General features: G+C 33.4%; 4 protein-coding genes across 6 annotated transcripts; 1 reads left to right on the top strand and 3 right to left on the bottom strand.

Moving 5' to 3' along the window:
* The first annotated feature begins 2,175 nt into the window (after positions 1 to 2,175).
* On the top strand, positions 2,176 to 5,240 carry LOC114396609 (probable WRKY transcription factor 33). 2 transcript variants are annotated; one of them, XM_028358681.1, is made up of 5 exons: positions 2,176 to 2,622; positions 2,722 to 2,880; positions 3,411 to 4,039; positions 4,146 to 4,307; positions 4,412 to 5,240. In XM_028358681.1, exons 1-5 carry the CDS (start codon positions 2,404 to 2,406, stop codon positions 4,863 to 4,865), a joined length of 1,623 nt encoding a protein of 540 aa, XP_028214482.1. In that variant the 5' UTR covers positions 2,176 to 2,403; the 3' UTR covers positions 4,866 to 5,240. The 2 variants fall into 2 exon arrangements, with proteins under 2 accessions (XP_028214482.1, XP_028214481.1); XM_028358680.1 differs by having other exon boundaries at positions 3,408 to 4,039.
* A 769-nt stretch (positions 5,241 to 6,009) lies between these two features.
* Positions 6,010 to 8,666, bottom strand: LOC114396610 (CASP-like protein 4B1). The gene is made up of 3 exons (XM_028358683.1): positions 8,026 to 8,666; positions 7,208 to 7,343; positions 6,010 to 6,496 (listed from the first exon to the last, which is right to left on the bottom strand). The coding sequence occupies exons 1-3, from the start codon at positions 8,289 to 8,291 to the stop codon at positions 6,305 to 6,307; spliced, it is 594 nt and encodes a 197-aa protein (XP_028214484.1). The 5' UTR covers positions 8,292 to 8,666; the 3' UTR covers positions 6,010 to 6,304.
* A 3,490-nt stretch (positions 8,667 to 12,156) lies between these two features.
* LOC114395711 (soyasapogenol B glucuronide galactosyltransferase-like) lies at positions 12,157 to 13,985 on the bottom strand. Its single transcript, XM_028357549.1, has one exon. The coding sequence runs from the start codon at positions 13,846 to 13,848 to the stop codon at positions 12,352 to 12,354; it is 1,497 nt and encodes a 498-aa protein (XP_028213350.1). The 5' UTR covers positions 13,849 to 13,985; the 3' UTR covers positions 12,157 to 12,351.
* Positions 13,986 to 17,373: 3,388 nt separating this feature from the next.
* LOC114395973 (soyasapogenol B glucuronide galactosyltransferase-like) lies at positions 17,374 to 19,563 on the bottom strand. 2 transcript variants are annotated; one of them, XM_028357849.1, is made up of 2 exons: positions 19,391 to 19,563; positions 17,374 to 19,239 (listed from the first exon to the last, which is right to left on the bottom strand). In XM_028357849.1, exon 2 carries the CDS (start codon positions 19,146 to 19,148, stop codon positions 17,649 to 17,651), a length of 1,500 nt encoding a protein of 499 aa, XP_028213650.1. In that variant the 5' UTR covers positions 19,149 to 19,239; positions 19,391 to 19,563; the 3' UTR covers positions 17,374 to 17,648. The 2 variants fall into 2 exon arrangements, with proteins under 2 accessions (XP_028213650.1, XP_028213651.1); XM_028357850.1 differs by having other exon boundaries at positions 17,374 to 19,189.
* Positions 19,564 to 20,525: the final 962 nt, after the last annotated feature.

Genomic DNA, 20,525 nt, shown 5'->3' with positions numbered 1-20,525 from the left:
TCACATGAGACATTAATTCTTACACATTTTATTACAATGAACCTTTTAATTGTGTGCAGTGTGTGTAGCATGTACTGCCCGAGATTCCAAAACTCCAAAAGCTGTAAAATTTTCCTACGTTGGTTCCTCAAATGTTCAATTTTTTTTTCATCAATGTAAAGTTCAAATCTTTATCAATCCTCAAATGTACAAATGAAACAATGGCAAAATAGCAAATCCTCCTGGACAACATTGAAAGGCCATATAGAGAATTGTATACATAATCCAGGCATCCACTAATTTTGTTAAATAATTATAATAAAATGGAATTACTGTTTAAGGTTCATAATCTCACCGTTTATTTATTTTAAATGATATCCAATGTTGTAAAATAAATGTGTCATCCATGAACCTTATGGTATAAGGGTTCACAGTAGAAACCGCCTCATTATTAATTAAATGTGATATCTATCCGACTATGCACACATACACTTTCTTACTCCATAGCAAATCTTGGTGTTTTCCGAAAACGAAAATAAAATGCTACAGTTTTACATATTATTACAAGTTGCCTACAATTTGTTCATAATATAATTATGAATTAAATGTAATTTTGGTGTTTCTATTTTGTTTAATTTATAATTTTGATCATTCCATTCTAAAACATTTAATCCTCTTATTTTAAAAATCTATAATTTTGATTATTTTATTTTAAAATAAAGACATTTGATTCTCATAGTTTAGAAATTATATAATTTTAGTTTTTTATTTTAAAAAATTTGTAGTTTTAGTGCTATGTTCAATTTTATTTATGTTTTATTTCTTATATTGTAATTAATTAAATAATTTCTTTATAGCACTTTGAATTGGATCAAAATAAAATATATGTAAAATTGAAGATTTAACAAAAAAATTATAAAATTTATAAAGTAAGAGATCAAATGTCTCTATGAAATATTTGACTAAAATTATATATTTTTTAAAATAAAAAACTAAATATTTTTATTTTAAAATGAAGAGACTTATTAAACAAAAGATGAGGACGAAAATTAGATTTAAGTTATAGTTATTTAGTGGCTAATACAAGGTGTTCATTTTATGCGGCTCACTCGTTCGAGTAGCGTAATAATTATACCTACATATCTTATTGGATTAAGATGGCATCTCCCGCAATTTATTCTCCGTTATCTCTTTCAGCAACTCAACCCAACAAGAAATCTTCACACATAAAACAAATCTAAATTACAAGAAGCGTCTAAAGTTATTTAACCAATTCAGAAATGAAAACAACCAATAACCCCTCTAACAAAACGGTCCAATAAATAATTGATAATTGTCGTTAAATGTAGTTTGTTTGATAACATTGGATCTCTGACATTGGTACCACATAATCAGACAGGAACTCGATCCAATAACACATCCTATCCTATGTTTACAAGCCGCCCTTCTCTCTCTATAATGTGAAAACTTAGTGTATGTTCCACTCTATCTAGAGCATTTTTGAAAATGAGATAAAAAAAAAAACTACTTTTGGCCCAAAATTTTGTCAAATAATTATAATTTTTGTTTTCGATTTCATTTAACTTTTCTCTAAGATATGTATCCGAACCCATTTCATAACAATTTCAATTACAAATCAAATATACACTTAATTTTCAAGAATCTTCATATAATACATAAATCAATTTTTCTTAACTTTTTCTCTTAAATTCAAAATAGATTAGGTATCACATAAAGATTGACTAAATTATAAATAGGTGATGATGTAAGATTATATAATAATTTCTTTTCTAAAACAGTTTTTTAATTGTTCCTTAAATAACTAAAGTCTAAAATGAATGTTTTTAATAGTAGTATAAAAGAGACTTATATGAAAAGTACAATTTTATAAGAACTAAAAAAACAAAATTTAAAAATGTAAAACATAATTTAGATGGAAATTCAAACCAGTTTTTTTATAAATATTAAAACCACAAAACTAAGTATATGATAAATATACTAGAGAAATATTGAATCCTACATCCTACATCTTAATAATGTAAGAAGGGTATTAAATGGCAGGCTGTGAGGCAACCCAGTCAAACCCACAAGTCTTGACCCAATTCAGTTTTCCACAGTCAAACATATCCTCAGCTTCCTAGAAGCAGCTTCCAAGACTTTTTTGCTGGTTATCACTAGCTTTTGCCATAAAATCGTGCATCAATTTTCTGTCTGTCTGTCACTCTCTCCTCTATATGACTATATTGAGTCTTGTCTCCTCTCCTTATATCATGTCATATACCACTTTTCCAAAATAAATTCAAATCCAAAGCAAGCTTTTCTTCATTGCCACCCGAATTTCAATAGGACACATATCTTTGATCTTTCACAGTTTCACTCACCTTTCCATCAATAATAAAGAACAATATTACTAGTAACATTACCATGGGAGATCATAGTAACTGGGAAACTTCTGAACTTAGTCATAATAATCATCATCAAAATCATCAAGTTGGACTTGATGTTCTTAAATTCAAGTCTGTTCAACCTCCCTCACTACCCCTCTCTCCCTCTCCAATCTCCCCTTCTTCTTACTTGAACTTTTCATCTGCTTTCAGCCCTTCTGAGTTGTTGAACTCACCTTTGTTTTTTCCTTCTCCAAATGTAAGTTACAAACTCTCATGCATATTGACAAGTGTGCATGTTTGGGGCATTACTAATTGTCGGGTTTTAATTTCTTTGTTCTTGTGTGTGTGGTTTTAGATTTTTGCTTCTCCTACTACTGAGGCCTTGGTTGGCCAGAGCTTCAACTGGAGGAACGGTTCAGGTGAAGAACAACAGCGTGGCAAGGAGGATGAGAAAAACTACTCTGACTTCTCTTTCCAAAGCCAAATTCAATCTTCCTTAAACATGTTTCAAGTGGTGAGTGAGCACTGTTTTTTTTTTTTTGTCACCATTTGAGTTAAACAATTATATTTTTTGTGTCTTTTTGGTTATTATTTGATCAACAAAGACACTTGGAGGCCGGTTCTTATTTGCTGTTATTTACATATTTGGACTTGTTTCTGTTATTAGCTTCTTCTGTCTTGTATGTCTTGTGGGGTCAGTTTCTTATTTACTTGTTTTTAATGGTCCTTTGAATTTTCTTTTTCTACTTCTGCTTTGTTCATCTTCTTTTTCTATTTTAATTTTGTTGGTATAAGCACGGTTTGAATGGTTAAAACAAGGTTCATATCTTGCCTAACATATTCTAAGTTGAAAAAGTCTAACCCAAAAAGTATGCCAATGTATGTTTCTATGTTTTGACAAACAATAAACTTCATTGTAATGATATAATCAAGATGTATAATCATAGTAAACAAGGTTTGATTTATTGATGGCTTGAAACATGTTATTCTTGTCATTATTTGGATTTGTATTCTAAATACTTGTTTGTTCTACTTGGACAGCAGGAACCGCTTAAGAAACAAGACATGTGGAAATTCAATGAACCTACAAAGCAGTCTGATTTTTCATCTGAGAGGACAGCAACAAAATCTGAATACCCTTCAATTCAGAAATTTTCCTCAGAAATGGCTGCTGGAAAACCAGAAATACAAAGTAATTCAGTTCCAGGGTCTGGTTATTTTGACTATACAAGTGCATCTCTGTCTGTTAGAGAACAAAAGAGAGCAGAAGATGGGTTCAACTGGAGAAAATATGGACAGAAACAAGTGAAAGGGAGTGAAAATCCTCGTAGTTATTACAAGTGCACACATCCAAATTGCTCAGTGAAGAAGAAAGTGGAGAAGACTTTGGAAGGACAAATCACTGAAATAGTATATAAGGGCCAACATAACCACCCTAAACTGCAGTCTACTAGAAGAACAAACTCTCAATCAATTAATCAACCTTCTTCATCGTGCACAAATTCAGGGATATCTGATCAATCAGTGGTGACCCTAGGAAATCCACAAATGGATCATTTCTCCATACAAGAAGATTCTTCTGCTTCTGTTGGAGAGGAAAATTTTGAGCAAACATCGCAAACCAGTTATTCTGGAGGAGATGAAGATAACCTTGGACCAGATGCCAAAAGATGGTAAGATCAACAAACTGCAGTTTAATGATCTGATTCGCTATTTTAGAATGAAATCGCATAGTTCACTTGGTTTGCATATAACTAATTCGGATTCTCATTTTTGTAGGAAGGAAGATAACAAAAACGATGGCTATTCTGTCTCAGGGAGTAGAACGGTTAGAGAGCCTAGAGTTGTAGTTCAAACCACAAGCGAAATTGATATACTTGATGATGGCTTTAGGTGGAGGAAATATGGACAGAAAGTAGTCAAAGGAAACCCAAATGCAAGGTAATTAACAGATGAGAACAAAGACCCTTAATGGTTCTAAGTGTTGCAATTCATGTTGTTACTGTCACCATTACTTAAAATTGTTCAAAACATTTCATCTGCAGGAGCTATTACAAATGCACGGCCCCTGGTTGCTCAGTGAGAAAACACGTTGAGCGAGCTGCACATGACATCAAAGCTGTGATCACAACTTATGAAGGGAAACACAACCATGATGTACCTGCTGCACGTGGTAGCGGAAACTATTACATGAACAGAAATTCTCTGAACAGCAGCATACCAGCACCTATAAGACCCTCGGCAGTGAATTGTTATTCTAACTCATCAAGTTTCACAAACTCTCTCTATAATAATACTAGACATCCAGCAACTGGAAATCAAGAATCATGTTCACTGGACAAGTTCAAGAACCCTGGAAGTTTTGGCTATTCAGCTCTTAACAGATCAATGAGTTCACATACCGATCATGCGCAATACACAGATGCTGCACACTCAAAGGCCAAGGATGAAAGGAAGGATGACTCATTCCTTCAGTCATTTCTCTCAAAGGACTACTGAATTTGAACTGGACCACAACTTTACGTATAATCTTGGATATGTTTTTGTATAGCATGTAGGACTTTAGTTTTTTCACAGCAGAATATAGACAAAAAATTTGCAAATGTTTACTTATTTACCTCATTTAGATTAGTGATTGGCACTACAGCCATAGTGACAGCAAATTGCTGCTATACCTGCCTGCCAAGTTCATGTCCAAATAGAAACTTCAACTTTACCATAGGATTGACTGATGAATTCAGTTATTCTTTTGTTGTATTTGTAGGGAAAAAGGTTCTTCTGGAAGAATCTTCCGATATTTCATCAATCCGTAGCATGTGTGCTTGTTTTGGCAATTTCTACTTTTAGTTTTTATCAAATGATTTGTGATGAAAATCAGGAGGTCCAGGACTTCATAATTTGTACCAACATTGTTGGTTCTTTAAAGTCTTTGAGTAATTCACAAGATCAAAGAAACAAGAACGAGCACAGCAAAGTACAAAGCCAAGATCTACAGCAAGATTTTACGTGGTTCAGCAATGTGGTTCAGCAATGTGCCTACATCCACGGAAAAGTGCAGCTCATCATCATCACATTCATCATGGAGATTACAAGTTCAATACAAGCAAAAATTAGCTTTAATCTCTCTCGGTTTCTTTCTAACAAAACCTCTCTCAATCTCCTAGCTCTCTATCTCCTTTCGAACTCTCTTTCTCTCTATGAAAATCTCCCTCTCTTCTCATTTACATGATCAAGTATATATAGACACAAGTTGCTAGCTTTAGGAGCAAAAGATTTTCCTTTGGCGCCAAGTCACCAATTCAGTTATGACAACCGAATTTATGTTGTGTATGTCTACCGGGATGACATCAACTAATTCAATTCTTCACATTTGGGGTTTTGTTGATTTTGAGTCACATCCCACAAACATCATTACCGGGATTTTGATGAATTTTCAATTCATAGTCCTTGATGCAATTTTTGTTGATAACAAGTGATATCTGATTTAATTAGAAAACAAAACAAAATTAAGGAAAATTTGCACGCCTGAAATTTTTGTAATAAACTGAGTGTCCGAAAGTTGAAAGTTGAACCATCTAGGATTTTAACAAGTCAAAATTCTTTTTGGATGTACATTAGGTAATCATACAGTAAAGAAATAAAAAATCAAATTCAGAGTCTTCTGACTGCCATTGCTTGCGTCTCACAGTCAAATTCAGATAATGCATTCACCACATAATCTTTTTTTGGCCAAATTGGTCAATAAATAGTCTCAAGTACAAGAAAAATGATTAAACATTACATGTATTCGTATATGAAATCAATATCAAATCTCACTGTATACATATGCACCGAGCCAGAGAGGTGAGGCCTGACTCCTTTTCTCATTAATATACAGAAAAAAGTGATTTGTATAGAAGTATGAAACTGTAGTAGGAGAGTTTTGCAAAGTTAAGACTTCATATATAAGGTTGAGTTGATAATTTGTAGCCTGAAATGAGGGCAGATACTGCTAGACACAAGAAGGCAAAAATTGACATGCTAATGGCTGCAGCTGAAGAGTCTGTGAATATATTGTCTGCCCCTTCTCTCATTCTATTTGTCATTGGAATTGCTGAAGATGCTGATGATATCAAAAGATATGCAATGATCTGCAACCAAAAACGTTCTCAAAATTAGCATTTCATAGTCCTTAAAAGGAAAATATTTCATAAATCCTAGTCAATCATAAAGGTTTTGAATAAACAAAACAGTCTAAAGGTTTGAATTGTTCAAAATGAAGCCTCAATCAATCCATATGTCATCTGAATATTATATGGTGGTGCCACATGTAGGACTGTTAACTTGTTTAAAACAATAAATTAAGGCCAATAAAAATCCTATCCCTCCCTTGTGATTGCATTATTGAAGCACTTAAACGTCATTGAAAGTTGTACATCCTTAGAAAAACACTTCATTTTATTACTAATTTTTTAAAGCTAGATAAGCTTTCATTTTCATTACTTCCGTAGGGGTAACTTCAGAGACAAGTCACAAGTTTCCAATCCAATCTCTTCAACATTGGTGATAACTCTACAACTCAACCACAAAGGGGAAACAAATTAATTTAATTTGCAATATATTGCAAAGCATCTCATCAACATAACCAAAGTTTATTTAACCTTAAAATTTCTCAAACTTACATAAATAAACAGAAGTAGTCTGAAAATGAATTTCCTTTGAGAATTGAATTCAACTTAAACTTAAACAACTGACTTTGATTAGTGACTCCTCACCAGCCATAGAATCAGATATCAGATATGGGATAAAAAATGTAGTAGTATCATTGAAATCAATAAAATAAGAGAAAAATGATGTCAAACCTGATCTCCAAAAAAGTCAATCATAGCTGCCATTCTTGGCTGAAGCAATTGTTTTGCAGTGGAGAGTTCCTGAATTTGACGGAACGCTTGGGCTCCAGTGTACAAACTAGACAAAATCGCTATAGCCAGCAAATACCTGTCATTCTCCAAAAACCAATTCAACTTCATCACTCTCGTGAATCCACTATCTAAAAACCTTAAATTAAAGACATGTGACACACCTATATTACATGAAATTAATTAAAAACATGTGATACATTTTATATTACACGAATTTAATTAAAATATGGAAAAAAATTATATTGTCATCAAATTACAATTTGTATGTATGATAAAGATTATGCGCTTTAAAATCATTTCTTTAAAGTGTATTTTTTTGGGAACAAGATCACATATATTCTCTGTAAGAACCAATCAAGTCAGATAAAATAATAGTAGTATTACAGATGATATAAAAAAATTTCTTCAAATATTTAACTCAATTCCATATTGTTAACAGTAGTTGATTTACACATTTGATGGTCAGTGTAATTGATTTACAATGTCAGAATAAAACTAAATTCATTATATTTCTAACATTCAACTCCATCTCAAAACTAATCAATTAGAATTTTGACAAATGAATGCTAGATGTAAAGTTGACTGAATGATTAAGAAAGAAAAAAAGATTACGAATTCGATCTCTTCTCCTATAAAAAAAACTAACCATTGACGATGAAAAAATCACTATTCCCTTATCAACATTAATAAAAATCGAATTTTGACCAAAACCCATTATTCATCATCCAAAATTCTCAAAAGGGGTGTGAGATTTCTACCTGTACTCTTCATATTTATCGAACTCTCTCCAATCCCCATGTTTATTGCTGGCCATGATAATGAACGAAATCAGACAGAAAAGCAGCGCGATCCCTCTCAGTCCCAACGACCCTCTCTTGATCAAGTCCTCCCTCTTCCACCGCCGCAGAATTCCGCCAATCCCGCCGCTCGCCGCCGCGTGGTGGCCCTCGCTCGGCGCAGAAGGCGCCACTGGCGGAGTCTCAACGTGTATCTTCGGCGAATCACTACCGTTGAGATTTGACATCTTATTATTGTTTCGGATTCAGATTTGGATGAATTGAAGTAAAAGAAAAAATTGAATGAGAAGAAGACACCTTTTGGTTTTCTGTCTGTTGGTTTTTTCTGTTTGCTTATGGAATAAAGGTGGCAAGCAACTAACGTTGGTAAAATCGTTAGTTGTGGAAGTTAACGAAGTTTCGGGGTAGAGTTTTCTAGCGAGCAAAGCGCGCGTGAGTGAAACCAGAGATGACGTGGCGTGATGACATTGGATGGAGGAGTGTGGAGTACGATAAAAGGCAATGGCAACTGCTACAGCAATGTACCAGGGTGGCCATGTAGATAATAACATGGGAAATTTGTTCTTACCCCAGCTCACACCCTTCTAGTCTAGATAGTACTATAGGAAAGGTGTGTGTTATTTTATTAAAGTGATATACATATAATGATTTATATAATATTGATTTATTTATTTTTATTACCTTATTTTTTTATATCTTAAATTTTTCTCCTTTTCTTTTTCTCTTAAGTGTACAAATTGTTATATAAGTAACAATTTTATATTAAATATGCAAATTAAGGAGGTAAATATTTGTTTAAAAATTAAAGGAGGTACAAGTGTTATTAAAAAATGAATTGATTGAAAGGAGAAAAGAGAAAAGAGAAAGAAAAAAAGATTGACAGAAGTTTGAATTTCTTTCACTAATAAAAGTTAATAATTAATATTTGTTTATAAAAAAAAGATTTAGAAGAAGTGGGTATACTCTTTTCCTAATACTCCAATATTCATATATCTAGTATTTTAGATTATGCATTATATAAAACATATAAAAGATTATCAATTACACATGATCAATATTTATTATTATATAATTTAAATTTATAATAAACAAACATTAAATGGTTAAAAACAAAAGTATATAGATAGATAAGATATTTTTAGCTAGCTTTGGGGGTAATATGTGAAATATATTTTCAAAAGAAAAAAGGAAAAGTGTTGAAATCTCTAATTGAGGGAATAATGATTTTACTATCCAAGCTTATAATACAATAGTATATATAAAATAGTATTACTTGTTTAAGTATTTAGTTGTATAATAATATATAACTTGTATGAGAAAGTATAATTTCTCTTATTGGGGTATGGTTTTTTCTCCTGTTGGTTATTTATTTATAGGAGTTGAACTCAATGTTTACAATATTTCATGCACACTCAACTAGTTAAGTTAGGCTCTTAGTTTTGTTGGATTAACAAAATGTGGAATGATTTTTGTTGTTTAAGCGTCTATGATAAAATTTGTAGTGACTTTGAATTTGAATTGAAAAGAGACTTGACCTAAGGACAACAAAATGGAGAGTTTTTATGTGTGTGAGATTTTTATATTGTTAATTTTTTAATTAATTAAATTACATGCTATTTTCTCTATTAGTTATTTTTTATTATTTTTAAATTAGTCTTTGATTATTATTTTTAATAATTTTAATTTTTTTTTAAAAAAAATAGAAAATATGATTAAAGATAATTTTAAAAGTTTGAATCCTAAATTTTTTTTAGTTTCCTTTCAACACTTTTTATAAAAAAAAAAAATCTTTTGGGTTTAGGATTTAAAATTTTATTATTATTGTTTTTATGCCTAGGTTTTATAAAGAGCGTTGAAAGTAATTAAAAATATTTTATGGATCATACTTCTAAAATTATATTTAATCATATTTTCTAATTTAAAAAAGTTGTAATTTTAAAAAACATAATCAATGACTAATTAGAAAAAAATAACATGTAATTTGATTGATTAAAAAATTAACAGTACCAAAATCCTTCAAATTATTGGGGGCACCATAGAAACCATCTTAAAATATTTATGTTAATCATCATGTAACTACCATGGCAGGAAGCTGATTGAGAAAAGGTTTCTTAGTAGAAAGATAAATTAAACATACTTTTTCTTGTTCAACTAGTGTGAATTTACTGACAAATTTCTTAGTGGCAGGAGTGGTTCAGGCACACATGTGGTGAAGGGAAAAAGTGTTGGTGGAGCTGTTGGAGTGTTTGGAAAGGGAAGCAATGGGAGTGAAGAGGCGGGAAAAGAGACTATATATATGGATTGTGACTTAAAGAGTTGGTTCTTTCAAATTTCTGTTTTTATGGTGCTTTTGTTAGAAAGACACCTATCACATAGATACTGGGATTTCATCACTTGATTTGATTTTGAAAGAAACTTAACAGTTAACACATCAATGACATTATAATTAGACATAAACTAAGCGCTAATGTGCTGTTTATGATTTGCCATTTTAATCTGGTGGGTGAAAATGATTTGGCTTTGTAACCTTAATTAATTAATTGGGTTGTGGTTTATGATACAATTGCACGGTTCTGCCACTGATCCCACTGCACCATGGGTTTCTAATAAGTGCTTGATACTGTGTTTAATCCTGTAAGTCTCGATGTTGTTATTTCACTCACATTTTCTCATTCTTTCACCAAATTTTAATCTCTCTCTTGTACCATTAAAAGAAAGAAAAGCAACTTGTAATAGTCTGTGATTTAGGGGCTACATGGTTCAAGAAGTTAAACCAATCTATAATCCATAAGATTATTTAGGACTCTTTACCATTGGATTATTGAATTAACCCTTTTCTTATTTATTATAAATTGCAATCATACGAGTCCATAAAAAAAAAAAGTAGCAATAAGAAGCTAGACAGATGCTCTGCGCATTCATTTTGTAAGATATATTGAAATACCAGATAAAATTCTTCATTAATAACAATTTCCATCTTTATTCAAAAAAAAAAAAAAAAACAATTTCCATCTAGTGCTTCACTAATATAGGCTTAAGAGTTAAGATTGGTTCAAAGGAATACCATTGCTGCAGAATTGAGATTCTACTAATAAAATAAATCCTATGTTGCAACTCTCATTCATCAATCAACTATTTTCTTCATCTTCCAGGTCTTAGACCAATTCGCGAGAGGTTAAAAGCCAAATGATAAACCCAATTAGTTTTGAAATTTATGTATATATATTGAGACTAGATTGAATTCTTTATATTTATTCTTATATATTTTGCAACAGAAAGATTTTTCGTTTTTGTTCTATAATCTGATTTTTCATGCCTCAAAATTTTGATGCTTATGTAATTTTGAAATTAGAATTAGAATACAAAGGATTACTCATTATTATAATCCTCCAGGCACTTGTCTTCTGTTGAAAAGCTGTTCAGTTTGCTAATTGAGATTGTCTTAATATTTACTTGGGAAACTTAGGCTAAAATTTTCTGTTTGGACATTTCTGTGATGGAAGCTTAGCAAGGCCACTTTGCCAATACTTCTTGCTGCTCATTCTGGTTTTATAGATTTTAGATATGTGCAGGCCTATAAAAATTACTTTCTAAAACTTGCTGCAAGCTTAAACAGAATATGAACCTTCTCTCAATTAACCCTTTGTTCATTTAATTACTAAAATAGTTTACCATAGAACTATAGATCTGCCCAGAGAACAAGGCTCCCACCCACTAGGGTAGATATATGTAGTCTTACCCTCACAAGTGGGAAACTGTTTCCATGATTTGAACCTGTGACCTCCAGATCACATGGCAGCAACCTGATTGTTGTGCCAAGACTCACTCTCATAGAACTGAGTTAAGATTTATTCCTTCACTTCAGCCATGTAGTGTGCAAGAGTTTCTATTCTGACAACAATATATCTTGCCATTATATTTACAAAGAAGCTTCATGAAATTTTGTTCTTTCTAAAATGCTTGAAACACACACACACACACACAACACAGATAATGTTCAACCGGTTTAGAGAAGTCAACTGACTTTCTTTCAAACAAAGTTGCTGCTAGCTAGCAATAATTGTTTGCTTTTATGATTCAAGCCACTCCACAAACTCAAAATATGCCACGCAAGTGGCTTGTTAAAATCTAAAATCTTATATAAGAAGAGTGCACAAAATAATTAACTAGCTCAACATAAAAATTAGCTGGAAAATAAAGACACACTTAGATGTTATTCCATCTTATTTATAAAATGCATCTGCAATACATGCTGAATCACCGAAATCACTCCTCCATTTCAGTTATCTAATTTGTTTTCTCAAGTTCTCTTGACATTTTCAATGATTTTAGCTCATCCAACAACTGCATCAAGTTGTTGTAAGAGGATCCACCCTCCTCTATAGTCTTCTTGGCAGCATCACTAAGTTTTCTTGCTCTCCTTCTCATTTCTCCACCCTCTTCTTTTCCCATCAGCAGAATGGCAGCCTTCGCAATCACTTCTCTTCTCACTGCTGCATCCTCACCAATACGCGTCCAGAACTTGTTCTCTTTTGATCCCACTGGGACTCCAATTTTCAAGACATCAACTACCAACTTCTCATTGTAAAATTGGTCTGCAAATACAGGCCATGTGACCATTGGCAAACCAGCACTCAAGCTTTCAAGAACAGAGTTCCAACCACAGTGAGTCACAATACCTCCAATGGCAGGGTGGTTCAATATCAGCAACTGTGGCACCCAGTTCCATACGATATAACCCTTCTTTCTTTCATTCATCCTTTGCTCAAAATCTTGCAGGAAATTGTCTCCACCATCCTCATCCCCATCTCCACACCTTTTTAGAATAACCCAGATGAAATCATGACCAGAACTTTCAAGCCCGTGAGCGATTTCAACAAGCTGAGCATGAGGGAGCCTGATTAGGCTTCCAAAACTTACATAAAGTACAGAATCATTTTGCTTAGAGTTAAGCCAGTTTAGCCACTCTGACTCTAGCACAAGCTCCTCCTTGTGTCCCCTATTGGCCTTTTCTTCATCACGCTGATTAACCAAGGCTGAAACTGGTCCTACACTCCAACACTTGACCCCCTTTGTGCTCTGATAAAGTTGCTCATAATCACCTTCAAGTTCATGAAAACTGTTGTACAGTGTTCCATAGCTTCTGCTCTCTGATTCATATATAGCATTCAAATGATCTGTGAAGTCATTCTTAGTTCTTACCCATTCTTCCACCTGCAGAGTGGTAATCACAATGTTATGTGGAAGGCCAGGAATTGAAAACTTCTGGTTATCAGAATCCATCCTTTCATGAGGCTTATGCTTCCGCACAAAATGACCAGCACAACTTGTGAAGTAGCTTGAGCTGTAAAAGTAAAGCCTTGGAATGCCTAGTTTTGCAGCAGACTCCACTGTCCATGGATAAAGCATATCAGTCACGATACAATCTGGTTGCATTTCCTGAAACAGAAGCTCTATTGGATCTTTGAGAATCAATAGTCCAAGACTGATTTTGTCCAACATTTCTCTTGAAGTGACGTTTTTGACATTTTCAACCCCATCAGGGAGACCAACTTGGGATGCTGGGAATTGAATCACACGTGTTTTGATGCAGTTTCCACAACTGAAATCACTATATATGGCTTTCTGGAAAGTCAAATCATTAGCAGGGGTAGTGATAATGGTAACACCAACACCATGCTTGGCAAATAGCCTTGCTGTGTCTACCATGGGGTTCATATGGCCAGGAGCTGGATATGGAAGAAAAATTACATTCAGTTGCTGGGGTTGAGATTCTGTCTTCATGGTTAGTTGAGATGAAAAAAACTGCTCACAATTCTCTTTGCAAACACAATCAGAGCCTTTTCAATCTTCTTACTCCCCAAGAGCATGCTTCATGTGGCAAGTAATATTCTTTTTTTTTTTTCTTGTGGTTTTGTTAACAATTGTAAGATTTTATTGAGAAAGAAAAGATTTATTATACTTTTATATTTTTGATTTGATGCATGCCTCCTTTCGATAAAATTTACTATTTTTATATGCTTGAAATATCAGTAAGCTGACGTTAATATTTTCCTTCTTTTTATATGGCCAGTTGACTTCAAAAATTGTCATTAATTTGATCATTAGGCCGGTTCTTGTTTCCCCCGTTATTCTTGACATATATACTTGGACATGCTTTTCAATGACCCTCTGAATTGTCTCTACTTTTTTGTTTTGTATTCTTAAATAGTTATTTTTAATTTTCTCTTTTTTATATTAAAATTTATATTACATCCCTCTTAGTATTCAATATGTGAAGGTCATTATTATATATATGTTTTATATTCTGGACATTTTCTAATGACTGTGTTCGTGTCATATTTAATGTCCGGATCAAATTTAGTGTTTCATATTTCTCAAGTGGTTTAGATGACATCAATGATTTTAGCTCATACATAAGTTGATAAAGATTTGTGTCACTTTACACGTGTTTTTAGATTTTAAAGATTAATGTATCTTATGTTGAAATGTTTTTCCTGTTCAAATTGGTGGTTGAGTTTTTGTTAATATAGGAATTTTTGAAAAATTGCCTTAATTGCAGTCACCTCTAGCCTGGCTTCATATGGGGGGGGGGGGGGGGTTCTGTCATAATTGTAGCATCAAGGGTGAAAGTTTAGTCCTACATTGATTACATATATGACTTCAACTTCAATAGAGCTTATAAAGTTTGGACAATCCTAACCTTATAATTTGATTTTCTGAGGTTGACTTTGACCTTAAGACCATTTTCTAAGAGACAATTCCATAGATGCTATTAAGCCAAAACACAATTACTACATTTTCTCCGTTGTTAAATCAACCATATAACTTAGGATTTATTTCTTCATGTTAACCATAAAATGACAGAATACCTTTATCTCCATTTCACTTACTATTTAACAAAAAGGCTAAATGAAATTTTGTCACTTTGGAACATGATGATAGAAAAAGAAAATGTTGGATGCTATTGTATCTTATTTTAAAAAAATGTTTGACAAAGAATGTTTTTATTTCCATCTTTATTTTTGTTGCATAATACTTGTGTATTGATCGATATTGATTGATTTAGTGATTTTGCTTTTTTATCATTGAGTACGTGAATGATGTAAAAATGAATGAAATGTGTTGTGTTGTGATGTGATGTTAAGCAATAAAGTGGTGGAATGACGTCGTGAGCTATGTTTAAGTAAATTATATTTCGTTTATATGATATGTATATCTACATGTTATCTTGTTTCTCTCTATTAGTTAGGAATGTGATAACTCACTGCTCATGTGTTGTTTGTGTTTGGATCCTTTGATGATCTCGAACTTTGTGTTCGTGAGAACAGATGACTAGGTGAATTGCTTTAAGGAACATTGTGTTGAAGGACGTCAGGACACAATATTCTAATATGATGTGACATTGGGGCATGAGTTTTGTTTAATTACATGATGTTTTGAGCCAAAAATATTCCTAAAAAGTTTTATTTGGTAATAGTAGAGTGAATGTGAACCTTTTACCATTTTGAAATGCTTTTATTTAAATGTATTTAAAAAAAATTTAATTAATTATGATTTCTTATTCTTTTTATTATTAATACATATATGTGTGGGGTAGAGGGTGTCATAAAGGCAATAAATTCCAGCATCATCCAAGTGCTAGAATTGAAAGGGTTGGAGTCAAGATTGTACCTTGATCCATTTTAGTGATAAAAAAACTCTTCTTAAGAAGTTATATTGTCATGGTCATCCGAAGCAAAAATGAATGAGGGGTGACAGATGTGGCAGAATTTGAAGAAAACAGAACCATGCTATACTCTTGTTGTGGATGAAGAAAGCACTTAGTATTCATTGAAAATGTTCTCTTTTGCCTGTGTGTGATGAGAATTTGTCCATGACACAAATTTATGTATATTTTAAAATTTTATGTTCTTGTATTCTTTTTTGGTCTTAATCCTCCGGTTCATAAGGGGAAAGAGACTCTGAATAATCCGATAGTTAAGTAAAATCTGAACAAGAATTGTTATGTCTATGTATTTTAATTGAATCAATCCTTCAATAGTATTTTAAAATTTCAAATTTGATGGTGAAATTATTCAAAACATTGAATTTCTGTTACATTTTTAATTTTTGTAAGTTTTTTATGATTTGAAATTACCTGATTGTCCCTGAAAAGTTAGTGGTGTGGGGAGAGGGGGGAGGGGACTTGTGTGTTTAATAATAGGTTAGTTAAAGGTGATTTGACTCTGGTTTGTACCATTAAGCTTGACAAATGGTAAGATGACTCAATATTCTAAGGAGTTTTATCACTGATCAGAGTGAAGCTATTGTGTTTATCCTTTGATGACTTGTAATACCACAATTGAAGTCTACACTGTGTTTTCCATTTTTCACATGCAGAGCAAGCCTATATAGTATTTCTAAATTATAGACAATTGGTGATATTTGAAACAAGAACTAGACATACCAAGGTATATAGATAATGACCTTTGTCTTTGCAATGCAGTTAGATGCAAAGGTAAACTATCCGATCATTGTTGATTCTAGCAGAGAAATCATCAAGCAACTCAACATGATTGACCTTTATGAGAAAGACTCCACTCGCAAGTATTTAGAATGACTTGGGTAATGCGATATGTTACTAATTTATAAATGGCTAAGAAGATGAATATGAAAAATATCTTAAGTGATTTACATCATTTACCTTTAGTCCTTTAGTGAAGCTAAATCACATAAATTGGTACAATACTTCTTGCATTTCATACACAAAACTCATCATCTCCCCAGTTATAAGACTAATATAAGTAACTCCTCTATTAGGTGAAAAAATAGCTGAAATATATATATTACACAAAAATTGAGTATCACTTAAGCTGAGGGAGGAGGAGTATGGAAGATTGAATAAAGTAGAAATGGGTATATGAGAGTGTTGCAAGCATCTTGATGAAATTGTGGATGTCATTGATCCAAATTTGGAAGAATCCCAAATTCAGCATGCCTTTAAAGCAGTTGAAACATGATGAAGTTTGGCATGGTTTCATTTGACTGCTCTCATTCATGATACGCGACACATATATCAAGTTTATTTAAGTATACTACTTAGTTATATATACTGCTTTCACCAATTTATATACTTTTTTTTATGCACACCAATGTACATATACTTGGATGCCTATGCGATGTTCAAATAAGAAGAATTTCAACATAAATCACAATTCTGTATAATTTATCATTTATCAAATAAATCTAGTTCTAATAAAAACAGGCTTTTTCTCATTATCCAAACTCCGTATTAGTAATAGAAGCATACTAATAGTAGGTATATCAGTACACACCAAAACAGTGTGTTTTTTTCTTATATTTTTTCAGTGGGGAAATTTTTCCAATCTCTTAGTCAGTACCAAGTCTTTCCAAATGACATGACATACGAAAAACTAAAGTATTATATGGCACAAGTAACAAGATAGATCCATGTATATAAAACAGTTAGTTTAATTTCAGAAGTACTTGCAAGTTGTTCATCTTGTTATAAAATCTAAAGGCATTATAAAATCACCAGCTAGCTGCACCTTCGAGAGCCACTAGATTATTAATGCTCCATTTCACTTATCTAACATGCTTCTGCTAAGTGCTTTAGATATCTTCAATGATTTAAGCTCATCTATCAACTGAATCAAATTGTTGTAAGAGTGTCCACCCACCTCTATAATCCTCTTGGCAGCATCACCAAGTTTTCTTGCTCTCTTCCTCATTTCTTTGTTCTCTTGGCTACTTCCCATCAAAAGCACCACAGCCTTCGCTATCTCTTCCCTTCTCACCATTGCCTCATCATCCAAGCTCATCCAAAACGTGTTTTCTTTCACTCCGACTGGGACTCCAATCTTCAACACATCAACTAGCAACTTCTCATTGTAAAATTGCTCAGCAAACACTGGCCACGCGATCATTGGCAAGCCGGCACTCACACTTTCAAGAATGGAATTCCAACCACAGTGAGTCACAATGCCTCCTATGGCAGGGTGGTCCAATATGAGAAGCTGCGGTGCCCAGTTCCATATGATATAACCCTTCTTGATTTCTTTCATCTTCTGCTCAAACTCTAGCAGAAACCTGTCTCCTTTATTCTCGTTTTCATCCTTTTTCCTTATGAGCCAGATGAAACTATGACCAGAATGTTCAAGCCCATGAGCCAGTTCAACAAGTTGAGCACGAGGGAGCCAGACGAGGCTTCCAAAACTTACATAAAGTACAGACTCATTTTGCTTAGAGTTAAGCCATTTTAGCCATTCTGGCTCTTGTGCAAGTTCCTCCTTTTGTCCCCTATTGGCCTTTCGTTCATCATCCTTGTTAACCCAGGCTGAAACTGGTCCAATATTCCATGATTTGATCCCCAGTGTACTCTTATGAAGTTGCTCATAGTCATTTTCGAGTTCATGAAAACTATTATACAGTGCGCCATAGCTTCTAGTCTCTGATTCAAACATTGCATCAAAATAGCCTGTGGTTTCATTCTTAGTCCTTTCCCATTCTGCTATCTGCAGAGGGGTCATCTCTATTCTTTGAGGCAAACCAGGAATTATAAACTTGTCGGTATCAGAGGCAAAGCTTTCATGAGGTCTATGCTTCCTGATAGAATGACTAACACAGTTGGAGAAGTAGCTTGAGCTGTAAAAGCAAATCCTTGGAATGCTTAGTTTTTGAGCTGACTCCACTGTCCAAGGATAACAAAAATCAGTCACTATACAATCTGGTTGCAAGTCTCGAAACAGAAGCTCAATTTGATCTTTGAGCATTGATATTCCATGACTGATTTGACCCAACATTTCTGGGGTAGTGCTATCTTTGATGTTTTCAAGCCCGTCAGGGAGACCAACTTGGGCAGATGGGAATGGAACCACTTGAGTTCTGATGCGGTACCCACAACTTAAGTCACGGTCTATTGCCTTTTGGAATGTTAAAGCATTAGCAGGGGTAGTGATAATGGTAACACTAACACCATGCTTGGCAAATACTCTTGCTGTGTCTACCATAGGGATCATATGGCCAGGTGTTGGATAAGGAAGAAAAAGGACATTGAGTTGGTGGTGTGATTGAGCTTCCATTGATTTTACAATATATGAGGTTCTATTCCTTGGGGGAGATGCTGCTTTAGAAAGAAGAAAAAAAAAGAAGCTTGGAGAGAAGTTTTTGTTTCTGTGATATAGAGAGAATATATGGTTTTAATTTCAAGCCTATGTCTGAAAAATAAAATAGAACCATACCAAAAGTAAAATACCAGAGATCATAATATAGGCCTAAACCAATAGAAGAAATTCCCAGGAAGAAAAATATAGTAGAAGCATACCTTGTCCAGAAATCTCCTTGGAAATTTTCTTCCTTTTCTACCGAGGATGGTGTATGTGTTGTTTGTCCCTTGCTGAAAAATTCTACATGAGCTAGTAATGTAAGAGGAAGAGTTCTCTTTGTGCTGGCCAATACTTTCTTGGATTTCCCGAAAACTTAAACAAAGCCTGCATCTCTTTCAACCTTCCCCAAGCATCTTTCATGTGGTAAGTTCTGTTTGTTTTATATGATCATTTGACTAGGACAAGTATCATTTTTTGTCTGTTCTGTCTGTTGTTTGTTTGATCATTTAGCCTTCTCTTTGATGTTCTTGACTTGTGCATTCATTAGTTTCTGCTTTGATCAGCTTGTGGAGTCAGTTATTTTTAACTTTGGTTCAGTTCTAGTCTCCTCACATCTAGCCATTTGGCTAGGACAAGTATCATTTTTTTTATCTGTCTTGTCTGTTGTTTGTTTGATCATTTAGCCTTCTTTTTGTCGTTCTTAACTTATGCATCCAATAGCTTCTGCTCTGATCGGCTTGTGAAGTCAGTTATTTTTATCTTTGGTTCTGTTCTAGTCTCCTCACAACTCAAGGACACAGAACCTATAGAACACTAGAAAGGTCACTGTTAACTTGTTTTTATTGGCATTTTAGCACGTTCCAAGATTAGAAAATCTTTCCAAAAAAAATAAAAATTGGTCATCATTCATACAGTTTTGGTTATGAATTTAAGTGCTAAAATGATTTTGACTGACTACACTTTACAAGGGTCAAGATGATAATTGAAGGGTAAAAACGAAATGAGCTTTTAAATTAAATATACTGCTTTGTCCCATTTTTTTTCACATTTCAGTGAAAAGAAAATTGTTCCATTTTGATTGTCAATGAAGTTTTAAATATCTTTTTTTTCTATTACTCCAAGTTTTAAACATTTTCCCAATGCATGAGACTCTCAATTAAGCCTTTGTTCATCCAATTACCAAAATAGTCTCCATAAAACCATAGGGATAGGACTGCCCAATGCATGAGACTCTCTCCTAATAGCGCTTGGGGAGGATAGATATATGCAGCCTTAACCTCGCAAGGGGAAAACTGTTTCGAAAATTTGAACCCATGACCTCCAGGTCACAAAGCAACAACCTTTTTGTTGTGT

Source organism: Glycine soja, chromosome 18 (assembly GCF_004193775.1).
Source record: "Glycine soja cultivar W05 chromosome 18, ASM419377v2, whole genome shotgun sequence".
NCBI lineage: Eukaryota > Viridiplantae > Streptophyta > Magnoliopsida > Fabales > Fabaceae > Glycine > Glycine soja.
The sequence above is the reverse complement of the archived record's forward strand: the minus strand, read 5'-3'. Positions and strand labels throughout refer to the sequence as shown.